Genomic DNA, 13,226 nt, shown 5'->3' on the forward strand with positions numbered 1-13,226 from the left:
GAAGGCAGAAGAATTGAGAAGGTCCAAATGTTGGTGGAAATCGGCAAGAACAACATGATTTCTGGTTTAAGATGGATCTAGCATGCTGCGAATTTTAAGTGAAAGAAGTAGCTTCGTGGGTGCGGTTGCTTTGCTGAAGATCCCTAGCTCAGGTGCTTGTGTTCCTGGCGCTTTCCTCCTCCACTTGCAAAATGGATCGTTCTTTCTGATTCAGAGAAAGTAGGACTGTAATTTGGGATCAGTCAAAGCCTGGCCTTTTTTTTGGTCTCAATTAAATACCATCATTACCATATTAAGTGGGCCATTTCTCGTTGCCAGGGAGACTTCTCTGCTGAGTTTGGCTCATGTAAACATGACTTTCCAAAAATAATCTTCTGATTAATTAGGCCTATGCAAAATGGTTTAGGCCTACTGTTTTGCATCGGTCCTTTTTAACAGTTCTCAATGTGAAGTTACATGTAAAGTTATTTTAAAAGCATGCTGGATTCCCTCCTCTAAAACATACTATATCGTTGGTCTGGACAAATCTAGGCTCTATGAGGATGTTTGAATGGGAAACTGGAGCTTTCTTAGGGAGGAGGATGATGTCCAGGCTTCCCCTTGGTCATCTTACATGAAACCCCATTTGCAATGACAATACTGGAGTTCTGCTGCTTCAGGTTTGTGTTACTGCAAACACAGCAGCAGCAAAGCAGGAGCTTCCCCGGCACTGGGGAGGGGTTTCCACTGTGGCAGGCAATGGTGCTGTTCTGATCCGTGATATAAATTCCTATCAATACCTAACCCAGATTGATCTCGTGTGCATCACTGGTTTTTGAGTAGAGTTATCAATTTGAGTATAGCCCCCTCGCATTGTTGCTCTGCTGCTACAATTCTCAAGATGGGAATAACACTTGGAAAGAAGCCGCCCTGTTTCATATCGTAGTCCTACCACATTTCATATGATATCATATTTCATATGAAAGCACGAGGGGCAATGGGTATAAACTGGAGAGAGGCAGATTTAGACTGGACATCAGGAGGAATTTCTTCACGTTGAGGGTGGGGAGGCCCTGGCCCAGGTTGCCCAGAGCAGTGGTGGCTGCCCCATCCCTGGAGGGGTTCAAGGCCAGGTTGGATGGGGCTTGGAGCCCCTGATCCAGTGGGAAGGGTGTTCCTCCCATGGCAGGGGATAGAACTGGATGGGCTTTGAGGTCCCTTCCAACTCAAACTATTCTATGATTCTATATTCTAAAGCAATTTCTAAAACCGTTAGTTCACTCTAAATAACAAGTGGAATGGGTTGCTTGAAAATGAAAGGAAGTTCATAGCAAGAACATGTGTTCTCAAGTCTGAGGTGAGGACTTGTGCAGGAGAGAGGGTGGCAGGCTATTTTCCTGGTAAATGGCATAAGCAGGCATGACCTTACCCTGCAACCACTGGGCACAAAGCGCTCGGTAAGTGGAGTCCTTTCAGCTCTTGGACACCTACTTCAGTAAGAAAAGGGTTGTGAGATGTCTTCAGAAAACGTCTTCCCTAAACCTCACACAACCGATGCAAAACTCCACAAGTGTTCTATTTTCATTCCAGAGGATGGGAAATAGAACTTTTTTTTTATGTTTGAGGCCTCTTTTATGTTTGTTTCGTGTGCCTGACGCTGGAAGAGAAGGTGGAGTGCATGAGCACCCTCTGGTAGATGCTGCTGCTGGGTTCATTATTTGTCAGTGCCTTTGTTGATCATTCTGGTGACTTCAAATCTGCTATTTCAGAAGTCAGTTTAAACTATTCATCTCCTCAGGTTCCATTTCTCTGCAGCCCAGAATACTAAGGGAACGTTCCCAGTTGAATTACTGAGTTATTTTAGTGTCTGAAATAACAAGAAAGCGCTGTTTTCTGCAATGGGCAACATTTTTTTTCTCTAACAATTTGTCATCTTTGTCATCCTTGGCTTGCTCTGAATGATAGAATCCTGCCCAAGTATCCCACGGCCACACATCTCCTAAGGTTGTGCCTCTGTAGCAGAAATTAACTTTTACTATTTCCCAGCATATATTACAATTACAGTGAAATCTATTAACTTTCTGAAGGACTTGTTAATCCCTTCCTGAAAGTTAAAATTTGCTCTGTCACTTCTTTGTGAAGTATTTCCTGTGACTGAGCGAGTGATGTAGGTAAGGGGGTAACGTGGTGACTGGGAGCAGAGGACTGCAGGAACTTCAGAGCCAAGTGCCAGCGTCCTTAGAAATGGAACCCGGGGAACAGGGGGCTCTGGAAGAGTTAACGGATGAGTACACTGACATTGATATCATCTTTTCTCCTTAGCCTCATGAAAGACTACTTCTTTAAACCGCCTATTAACAAGCTGAGCCTGAACTTCTTGGATCAGGATTTGGAGATGACCTACAGGACGAGCTATCAGGAAGAGGTGCGTTTCTCCTGGTGCTATTTTCCTTTGGTAATCTCCGTAAGCAATTGTCTGGCATTGTTTTGAACACATTTCACTGCATTTGATGACAAGGGTCATGAAGCGTCACCTGTGATTTATTACTTAGTATTGTTGCCTCTGGAGACAGTGTCCTTTCAGTTTACCTGTCTTGTGCCATGCCCTAAATCTAGTCCAGTGTTTAGGCTGAAAATACATTTTCATTATCCACCTAGATACACTAATTTCTTCTTACCTGCCTTTTCTCTGTTTTCAGGTTGATGTTGTAAGGCTTGAGGCTGGCCAGAGAACCATGCTAAGATGAAAGTAAAACAAAAGCTACTTGCCTTCTCATCAGATACTCTATCTTTGAGAGTAGTAACTTTGAATTTGTTTCTTGTTCGTGTCATAGAATCACAGAACAACTGAGGTTGGAAAAGACCTCTTAAGCTCATCCAGTCCAACCATCAGCCCAGCCCCACCGTGCTGACTAAACCATGTCACAAAGTGCCACAGCCACACATTTTTTGAACCCCTCCAGGGATGGAGACTCCCCCACTGCCCTGGGCAGCCTCTGCCAGGGCTTCACTGCTCTGTCAGTGAAGAAAGTTTTCCCAATATCCAATCTAAATCTCCCCTGGCATAACTTGAGGCCATTTCCTATCAGCCCATCACTTGCTCCTTGGGAGCAGAGCCCAGCACTCACCTCACTCCAACCTCCTTTCCAGGAGCTGCAGAGAGCATTGAGGTCTCCCCTCAGCCTCCTCTTCTCCAGAGTCATGGTTATCCCTGTGGAACTCAAACCTACTTTGAACTGGGCTGCATTTGGAAATGAGCAGTCCAAAACACTGCATGATTGTAAGGAATAGTGAGTGATTTGTATCTTCAGGATTCTGCACTGAGTGTAAAAGTCCTTCATCCCCTTGTAGGGGCTAATAATATTGTGGGCTTTCTGTGTCAGCAGGTATTTCTGTCTGGTTGATAGGAACTAGCAAGATGTTTTAAGTTTACCTAAAGTGACATTAGGTGTTGATGCTAACTGAGGCTGCATTTCCACCAGGGGCTGAAAAGTTGCTGCCAAAAGAGGGCGATTGCTCTCCCCTCCTGGTTCCTTCTAACTGCTCTGGTGCTTGTCAGGCTTCCCTGCTGAGAGCTAGTTCGTTTTACTAACCTAGCATAAAATAATCATGGTTTGTTTTTCTCTTTGGGGCTTTTTCTTTTTCCATCTCGCTCCGTTATTAGCTGTATTGAACCAGCAGCTCACAGAGAGGTTGGCAGGTGCCAGACTCAGTGCAAGACAAGTGTCCAGCTGGGGGACTGGACCCTTCCCTTCCAGTAGAGTTGAGCTGTGAGTTTGAGTCATCCATCTGGCAGAACTGCATCCTGATAAATGTAGGTGTTGATTTCTTCCTGGTATGCCCTAGATCTGAGGGCAGGTAGGATTTCTGCTTCTGCTGCTTGTTGCTTTCTGTTTATGGGCTGCTCCTAGGCAGCACTGTCACATTTTCCTTAGCAATAGCCCCTATTCGCTTGTTTCCTGGTGTTTACAAATGAGATCTATCTTACACTTTGTTAAAAAAAAATAGCTGTGGTGCAGTTCATTTTGTTCAGGAGCTCCGTAATCATCCTTCAGCACTGTATTCCAGTGGTATCTCTCCGAGTAAAGCTCATGCAGCGACCACAGGGAGAAACTTCCTGCGTGATACGTCCTGTAAAATTTGCACAAACTATATAGAAAAGAGTAAACCTGGTTCCTTTCAGTGGAAAGATTGGAAAGCGAAGCGACGCAGTCACTGTCAAGCATATACAAATTGCCCTGTTCCTGGGGATATGTAGGAAATCCAGAGAAGGAGCAGGAATACAGTCTGTGCATTTTGTCAGTGGCAAATTATGAATTTGTAAATTATTACACGAACCTGTGTAGAAATGGAAATCTTCACTCTGTAATAGTAACTGCAGCGCTGGTGCCAAACCTGTTAAAACCTTAACATTAGCATAGGACTGCTCCAAAACAACAACAATCTTCTCTTGGGAGAGTGAAGTGATTTGTCAGCATTGCCGGTTATTTAATTGCCTTGCAGTTAGCTGCTGCTGAAAGTAACTTCCAGCACCACTGAGTTCACCTCTAATTAATTACACAGTGCCAGCTGCATGCTCACTTTGTGTTCGTTCCCTGTGAGCGGCTCTGCTTCCCGAGAGCTCACTTAACCTGTTCTTGTTTGGAAATTAAGGCACTACTTAACACTGGTAGGGCATCCTTAACGCTGTCACTGTAGGATACACTGCTGCTTTCCTTAATTCAATTTATGTGCCTTTCTCTGTGGACTAACAGGATCCTGCTGCAGTTCAGATTGAAAGGTAATTTGGGCACTGGATGATGCTAAGTGAATATATTAGTTTGCAGAGAGGCACAAATGAGGAGCAAGTTCATCTCCCAGTATTGCTGAGTGCCAATAGTGTTCTAAGCAGCAGAAGAAATTCCCACTTTAAACCAGAGTTTAATAGTGTTCTAAGCAAAAGAAGAAATTCCCACCTTAAACCAGAGTTTAGTAGTGTTCTAAGGAGCAGAGTTCCTACATTAAACTGGAGCACAAGACTGTGGTATTGAAACTGGGTGCTTTGCGATGATATGGATACTGTACTTTTTGTTTTTCTTTGGAGCTTGCTTTCTGTGGTCTCTTAGGCAGACAGGAACGCTGATAAAACTGGGCTCATCTGAGTAAGCCAGCATGTGGAGCTCATGATCTAGTTCTCAGCTGGACTGGCCGAAGCAGCACCGAGCACAGCTGCACAAGCACTGGGGCCAGGACACGACGGGGTGGGAGTGCGTGGTGAGGGGTTATGGGAGAACAGAACTTGGTGTCCTGGGCTCTGATCAATTCGGATTACATAGCGTCCTTTTGGTCTGGTCTGAAAGGGAGACGTGAGCTCTGCCGCAGGCAAGTAGCTGTTTCCACAGAGTGGTGTTTGGAAGGTTTTCTTAAGGAACTATTGGAGCTAAAAGGTTTATTGTGAAATCTATTATTACTTTAAATGAAAATCCTCGAAGAAAACTTCTTGCAGCTTTATCTGCTAGTAATTATGGGGTTTGTTTCTTTGCATTGAATAGGCAATTCTCATATGGTTTATTTCTGTACCATAATATTCTGTAAAAATCACCCCAGACCCACGGGCTGTGCTGCCAGTGCTTTTCTGGCACGTTCTCAGGGAACTGTGATTGCCGTTGAACTGCCTCTGCTGTTTCTTGTTTCAAAACAGTACTTATGTTGGAGTATTGAAGTAGCAAAAGTTCTGTATCCCTTTATTTAGTTTTGTGAGCTGCTCTTTGTGGTACAGTTGAAGTTAGTAAAATAGCGTTTATTACTTTTTATCCCTTCCCTCAATCCCTGTATTCTGTGCAGGTTATAAGGAATGCTCCAGTGAAGACCTTTGCCAGCGCTACCTTCAGTTCGCTCCTGGACGTGTTCCTCTCCACCACAGTCTTCCTCATTCTCTCTGTCACCTGTTTCCTGAAACACGGAATGGTTGCATCCCCTCCGCCGCCCGCAGCAGTTGTGGTGTTCATCATCGCCATCCTGCTAGAGGTGCTGTCCCTCATCATCTCCGTCAGGTAAATAAAGCATAACACGGTCTGGAAATAGCAGTGGGAACCAGAATGGTGGCTGGCTTGGGAACGTGTGCTTCAACAGCATCCCGGGAACTCACCTGGACGAGCTGTAGTATTTGGAGAACGGTATTAGTGAAGCCAAGGAGGCTCATGGCGGGTCTTGGGCTACAGAAACCGGTGGAGAGAAAGGTGACTCTGACAGGAATCAGGGGGCCGTGCCTGCTGATGCTTATTGTTCCTTGGGATGCCACGCGCAAGTGGATATCTCCCCTCACGGGGCCATCAGGGTGAGGGAATTCAAACAGAAAACTGTCCCTCAAAAAAAAAAACCCACTGCCTTTAAATAGGAATGGTTGGACTCAATGATCTAAGAGGTCTTTTCAAACCTAGTGATTCTACGAGTCTATGATTCTAAATTCCTAGGTTCAACTATGCCTTTCTGGTGTTAAATTATTTTACTTTTCTAGTATTTTCTTATCAGAAATGCAAAAAGCAGCCCTTTTCTCAAAAAAGGAAAAGAAACAATAAATTTCCAGAGTTGCATCGCTCTGTCCAGAATTAGTTTCCATAACGATTTCTGTTTCATGGCTCATGGGTTTCAGTATTTAAATATTTTCTGTTTTCTCTGTTTGACACATAAGTGGAGTTCAGTGTTTCCCCGGGATCCTGAGCTGTGTGACCCTCAGCTGCTGCTTGTGGAAAGGGTTTGTGGTCGGTGGTGCCAGCCCCAAATCTGTCTCTTAAGAGCTAACAGTGAGGAATCCCCAGTCCCTGAATCCTTAAGGGCTACATTTGTGGATGCACTCAGTAAAGCTGATGCTGTTCTGGATGTGTTGTCTGATTTATACAGATACCATGCAAAACCTGTTAGTAACCCTGATGATAGACGCAATAATCATAGAATCATAGAATAGTTTGGGTTGGAAGGGACCTTAAAGCCCATCCAGTTCTACCCCTGCCATGGGCAGGGACACCTCCAGCCAGCTCAGGCTGCCCAAGGCCCATCCAACCTGGCCTTGAACACCTTCAGGGATGGGGCAGGCACAACTTCCCTGGGCAACCTGGGCCAGGGCCTCACCACTCTCATGGTGAAGAAATTCCTCCTTATGTCTAGTCTAAAACTGCCTCTCTCCAGTTTATAGCCATCCCCATATTCGGGGGTGCAGAGGTTCAGCTCCATTGCAGCACTAGGCAGAGCCATGGCCTCCAGCAGTGAGCCTGAGCCATTGCTGAGGTGAGTTTAAGTGGCTTTCTAATGTTTTCTTAACACTATTTGCTTTTGCCACTGACATTTCTAATATTTTTCATGAGACTGTGTTGGCTTAAAGCTGAAATTTTACTTTCTGAGCTGGTTTGGATTCCTTACTTAATGTCAGTGAGATTTCAAAAGCGTTTCAGGATGACTCCGAAGTCTTGAAGTTTATATTTTTTAATATTAATCATTCTTTTGTACTTAATTGTGATTTGAAAAACGGATTGAGAAACATCTCATCATGGGGAGAACACCCATAGCCAACCATGAAAACTGAACAGTCCCATCTGGGACGGGATTTCAATAAACACTATCCTGACGGTGTGGAGGATGGTGCACTCTCTTCATCCTAGTGGGCTCTGACAGGAGGTTGGGGCGTGCAGGGAATATTGCAATTCCTGCACAGCTGGAATGGGTGCAGATGATCGGTGGTCGCCAGCGCTTGCTGCATCCACTGGAGTCAAGACAACCATGAATCATAGGATCATGGAATAGTTTGGGTTGGAAAGAACCTTAAAGATCATCTAGTTCCGACCCCCCTGCGGTGGGCAGGGACACCTCCCACTTGGGGGTCACGTAACTAAGAATCTTGAGACCTCTGGCTACTTTGGAAATGGGAATCACTGGACCAAATTAAGCGATTGCTGCCCTTCCCTGCCCTCTGTCAAACTGGCAGCTGAGGAGTAGGGACGTAGGAATCAACTCACCAGATATCCCTGGCTACGGGAGCCCTTGTGTGTGCGAGAGTGGTGTTGCTCGTTTCTTTTGGTGGGAGGAAAGTGCCTGCAAATCACTCTGTATTTACTCCACAGTGACAAGCAATTAGTTCCCAGGGACTTGCTACCATGGGCTCACTTTGCTCTGCTAATGAAATATAATTTGTATTTGGCTTAGATCCGATCGCCACATGTATGGTGACACTTCGGTAAAGCTCTTAAAGTACAAAACAGGAACATCTTGGATCTGAGCAGATCTTACCCAGGGTACCTTCTTGACGACAACCTCATATTATACACCAAAAAAAGAGCGGTCTTTGTAGGTGAAAAAAACTCAGGAGCTTTCTGGTAGCTTTCAGTTCTAAATGTAACGGCAGTGGTGTATCAGGGGGGAACTTTGTAGGAAATGGTATCTGGTTTGGCTTGGGTGGGGCTCAGTGTGTTGAAATTGTAATATGCCCTTACATTATAGTAAATACATAAAATAAGCTTTTGGGCCATTCTGGTCTCCCCAGCTGAGGCACACGCTTCTGCACAGTTCCTTTGAGCCGAAAGAATAAAATCGTCATCTTCCCCTTCAAATCCTCTTCAAAGTGGGACCTACTCGCTCCGGCCACTCACTCTGCGTAGAAACAGTGTGGAGCTTCCTGTGCAGAAATGTCATCCCAAACGACAATCACAGAATGCCACCAAGATATCTGACGAGAGGAGATTGGACTACAATGCTGGGCACAAGCCCAGAGGTTCAGGAAAGGGGATTATCTTAGGACCAGTAAATTCTTGCCTAAGTTTCTCATTGTATTTTCATTATCGTGATGCGAAACACCCTGCCTTTAGATAAGTCTGATTTTTAATTGAATCCAGGACTCAGCTGAGGAAGCACCCTCTACAGCTTGTGTGGCTGAGGTCTTTAGTCCAGCAGAAGGAGCAGGAGAGGAGAGCGCTATCACTGCCAGTACGATGAGAAACAAGTTAAAACTTTGAAGTTCTAGAGAAGCAGAAGTCCTCGTAGAGCAAGGCTTACAAGGGAGAAGGATGTTTTGATTCCTTTGAAGTGTCTGATAATAAATTATTGGAGTATCTCTGGATGAGGATCCTACTGTTATCGCAAGTACCACTCCAAAATTAATTGTATAAAGCTGCCGTCAGGAACTAGTGCTTCATTTTTAAGCAAGTGAAAGATTTCATCTCCTGTTCTGTGAATGTGGTGCAAAGACGTCCTTCTGCCCACTTGAAAAGTGCCTACTTTGACTTTCATGAGTCTTGTTGAAGTGAAAGAGGTACTAAAGTTCTGCTATTTTATGAAAATACCTTGGGAAATGTCATTGAACACAGAACAGTGTGAGATTTCACTTGGGGTTCTGAGGAGCGCTTCTGCAGGAATACAGGTAAAAGACACCTGCCTGCTATTTTAGCTGAAAAACCAGGATTTTTGTTAACTACGTACTTTGGACATCTAATTCTTGTTCTCGAGTAAAAGTTGTTACACACAAGTTTATTTTAAAAGAATGTGTTGCTTTTGCTCATGTCCCTCAGTGAAGAGACGAGGCCAGAATAGTGGACATTTCAACCCTGTTTGAAAGAATGAGGTGGGAGCGCTTGACAAGTTGCTTGAGGAATTCAGAAATACCTTTCCAGAGGGCAAACCAATATTTTCTGGGTGAAGAAAGCAAGCAAATACAGTCAGAGTAGTAGAGTGGGAAGCTGCTGTTGTCTGATAACACAACTGCCCTTTGCCTGGTTCTTCACCTCCACCCATGGTCTGTCCACAGCTGAGACCCTTTGGCCAACCAGTTGGATCATTAATGACCAGGACCAGAAATTGTTTTCTGCAGCTAGAGCTTAATGAACCGGTTCTGTTAACAACATGACTGATAGCGTATTGGTGCAAGGGAAAATAATGCATTCTGTTTGCCTTTATTTATTCCTAACATCTGTGACTCTGGTATTTAATATCCCACCAAATTGCTGCTGTGCCGAAAGCTTTTGATTTGAACTGTGGGAATTGATTTTAAACTGCCGGTAAGTACAGAAATGATGGTAACGTTCTTCATTTACCCATTAATCATTTATGTCTAAGTTACTAATTTGAACTCCAGCTTGTGTAAGCGTCTCGGGTGCGTTAGTGCTTAAGCCCTGTTGAGCTGCCCCTGACGCTGCGTTACTGACTGGTGCTGCCCTGTCAGTCTGTCTGAGGCACTTGTGGTTGGATTTAGAATTGTAGAATCATAGAATCACCAGATTGGAAAAGACCTCATCGAGTCCAACCATTCCTATCTGCCACTAATCCATGTCCCTGAGCACCCCGTCTAACTCCCTTCATGGGAGGCAGTGCCGCATTCACAGGCTTTCGCTCTTTGGGGAAGGATGAGATTTCAGTCATTTTAAGTCCAAAGCACAGAGCATTGCGATAAATACTGGACCCAAAACCTGAAAATCGATGCAAGAAGATAAATATTATCAGGAGAAACGTGGCGTTGTCCTGGAATTTGCACTAGCTTTTTTGAAACACGCTGTTGCCTAAATAAAGAAGTGTCCTCATCGTGGGATTAACCGATCGGGTTCACTGATGGATTTGTTGCTATAGTACCCACAAGAATTTGTCCTGGCATGGAGACTTGGCGAAAAAATAAAATCAGAGAAGCTTTCTGCACTGTGGAGCCCCTGGTGCGTGGGCTGGGGTGAGAGACATGAGCTGCACTGGATTTACATGCCACAGGGCTGGTTTCTGTGCCAGCTTCCATGGAAGATGCCACCGCGCGTGGGCAGAGCTGGCTTTGGAGAGGCTGCCTTCTCTGTCTCTGCGCCCAGGAAAGCCACCAGGATGCGGTGCCACCAGGCTCTGCCCAGAGCCCAGCTCAGTGTCCCTTCTCACAGTTCAGCCTCGTAAATGTTAATCCTAATTTGCAGGCTTTCGGAGAATTGAGCTTTATTTTTAGAGGCATGAACTTGGGTGGCATTTTCAGAAGTACTCGATACCGGGTGGACTTGGCTTCTGCTGGAGACAGGGATAGATCTGTCAGTGATGTTGGAGGCAACATCAGGATAGGAGGTAACGCTTCGGAAAACCCAGCTCTTCCTCTACAAAGCTTTTTTTTTGTTATTTCATTTTGCCTTCTGTACCTGTTTTTAATTTCTGTGCTTCGTTAGAAGTTTTTTTACATGACAGAATATAGCTATAATTTTTGGTGTAAATGGGAATCCATTAAAGTAGGGACTAATAGATCTGTGAGCACCCTCTCGTGGGGCCCTGCTGCATCGCAGTGCCTTCAGCCCCTTAGCCCAGACTTATCTTTTTCTATGCATTTAAGTGTAATTTCCAGATTTTAATATATTAAATTAGAGAAGAGCTCCTGAAGCTTCAAAAAAAATGCCTGCAGTCACAAAATTCACAGAAGTCTACATCAGAGAATTAAATTATTGTTCATAAACAAAACATCTTCAAAGGTTTGGAATAAATCTCAAGTTCACACAAAGAACTTTAATATCCTGCTCTGTACTGGGCTTTTATCCAGCATAATACTTTGTATTTTAGACCACAGGGTTAAAAAATCAGTGAATATTTTTTTCTCTTTTAAAAGGCAGAGGTAAGATGGAATAATTTGTGTAACTTTGGAGATCGTGTATTTCATGTTTAGTGTATGTTGTATTTATAGGGGTTTATTTTAGCTCTGAGTGTCTCTGTCCCCAAAAAAGTAGGAGTTCTGTGCTGTTTGGGCTCTGCTGCCGTCCACTGTTACCTGCCCAGACCGATTCTGCCAATTCCATACATCCACGTGTAATGGCTTTGAGTGAAGCTCACTGTACCACGTTACCTTTTTATGTCTTCGTAAAAATCATTAGAAATCATAGAATCGTAGACTAGTTTGGATTGGAAGGGACCTTAAAGCCCATCCAGGTCCCACCCCCTGCCATGGGCAGGGACACCTCCCACTGGATCAGGGGCTTCAAGCCCCATCCAACCTGGCCTTGAACACCTCCAGGGATGGGGCAGCCACCACTGCTCTGGGCAGCCTGGGCCAGGGCCTCCCCACCCTCATGGTGAAGAAATTCTTCCTTATGTTTAGTCTAAATCTGCCCCTCTCCAGTTTATACCCTCTGCCCCTCGTCCTATCCCCACAAGCCTTTGTGAACAGTCCCTCCCCAGCTTTCCTGTAGCCCCTTCAGGTACTGGAAGGTCACTATAAGATCTCCTGGGAGCCTTCTCTTCTGCAGGCTGAACAACCCCAACTCTCTCAGCCTGTCCTTGGATGGAGGGTGCTCCAGCCCTTGGATCTTCCTTTTAGCCTCCTCGGGATCTGTTCCAACAGCTCCGTCTCCTTCTTATGTTGAGGATTCCAGAACTGGACACAATACCCCAGATGAGGTCACACAAGAGAGGAACAGAGGGGCAGAATCCCCTCCCTCCCCTGCTGGCCACGCTGCTTTGGGTGCAGTCCAGGACACGGTTGGTTTCTGGACTGCGAGCACACATTGACGGCTCATGTTGAGCTTCTCATCAATCAGCACCCCAAGTCCTTCTCCACAGGGCCTCTTGCAGTCACATCACTTGACTGTCAGTTGCAGTTGTTATGGAGTGACTGGTGGTTTTGAGTGTTAAGAGGGAAGTTACCCCGAGGACTTGCTTCTGTAGAGAAATAATAATTTTCCGTGCAGCATCCTTGAGCATTAAGCATCCTTTTCCCTTTTCTTTATTCATTTGAACAATTGCAAATGCTCTCTGTTAAGAAGTCTCTCTGTTCAGCTGCTCTCCAGAGCTCTTCCAGTTGGCTCCTTCAGCGCTTCACAGGTTTAGGCCGTCATTTTTGGGCAGCTCAAGGCAAGAACCGTTCCTTCCCGCCTGCCTTTTGCGGAGCCAACTGGGTTGCTGTGATAGGTACCGGCAGGCGAGCGGAGGAGCGGGGCTGCTGCCAGCTGGCCTCCGCGAGGCTCATCCCAACTGCTCCTTGGGCCCTGCCAGGCTGCCAGCTCGCAGCCCACACTCCTCTTCCCCTTCCCTAAGAGGGAGCAGAGTCTGATTGCAGCCGGGAATTCTGTCAGGATGGTTGTAACTGGGAGAACTGGTTTTGATTGCAGGATAATGTTGAGATGGCGTGGGTTTGCAGGGCCTCTGGGTGACTGATCTGTCAGCAGGGCACACAGACATTCCTGAGGTTATTTTAAGTCATTTTCTTTTAACTTGTCAAAGCTTTGCCCCCTCTCCCCACCTGCTTTAAGGCTAAATAGCTATAAGGGCAGAAAATTCTTACC

General features: G+C 45.4%; 1 protein-coding gene across 6 annotated transcripts in view; it reads left to right on the plus strand.

Annotated features, from left to right (window-relative positions):
* The window catches only part of ADCY9 (adenylate cyclase 9), a 107,457-nt gene that overhangs the window by 59,926 nt on the left and 34,305 nt on the right, over window positions 1-13,226 (plus strand). For all 6 annotated transcript variants that reach the window (XR_008452364.1, XR_008452362.1, XR_008452361.1 and 3 more), the window contains 2 exons: window positions 2,302-2,404; window positions 5,803-6,011. Coding sequence is in view for 2 of the 6 variants with exons in the window: in XM_009570976.2 (XP_009569271.2) it covers window positions 2,302-2,404; window positions 5,803-6,011 (312 nt within the window). In the remaining 4 variants the exon portion in view is untranslated. The remainder of the gene's footprint in view (window positions 1-2,301; window positions 2,405-5,802; window positions 6,012-13,226) is intronic.

Source organism: Cuculus canorus, chromosome 15 (genome assembly GCF_017976375.1).
Source record: "Cuculus canorus isolate bCucCan1 chromosome 15, bCucCan1.pri, whole genome shotgun sequence".
NCBI lineage: Eukaryota > Metazoa > Chordata > Aves > Cuculiformes > Cuculidae > Cuculus > Cuculus canorus.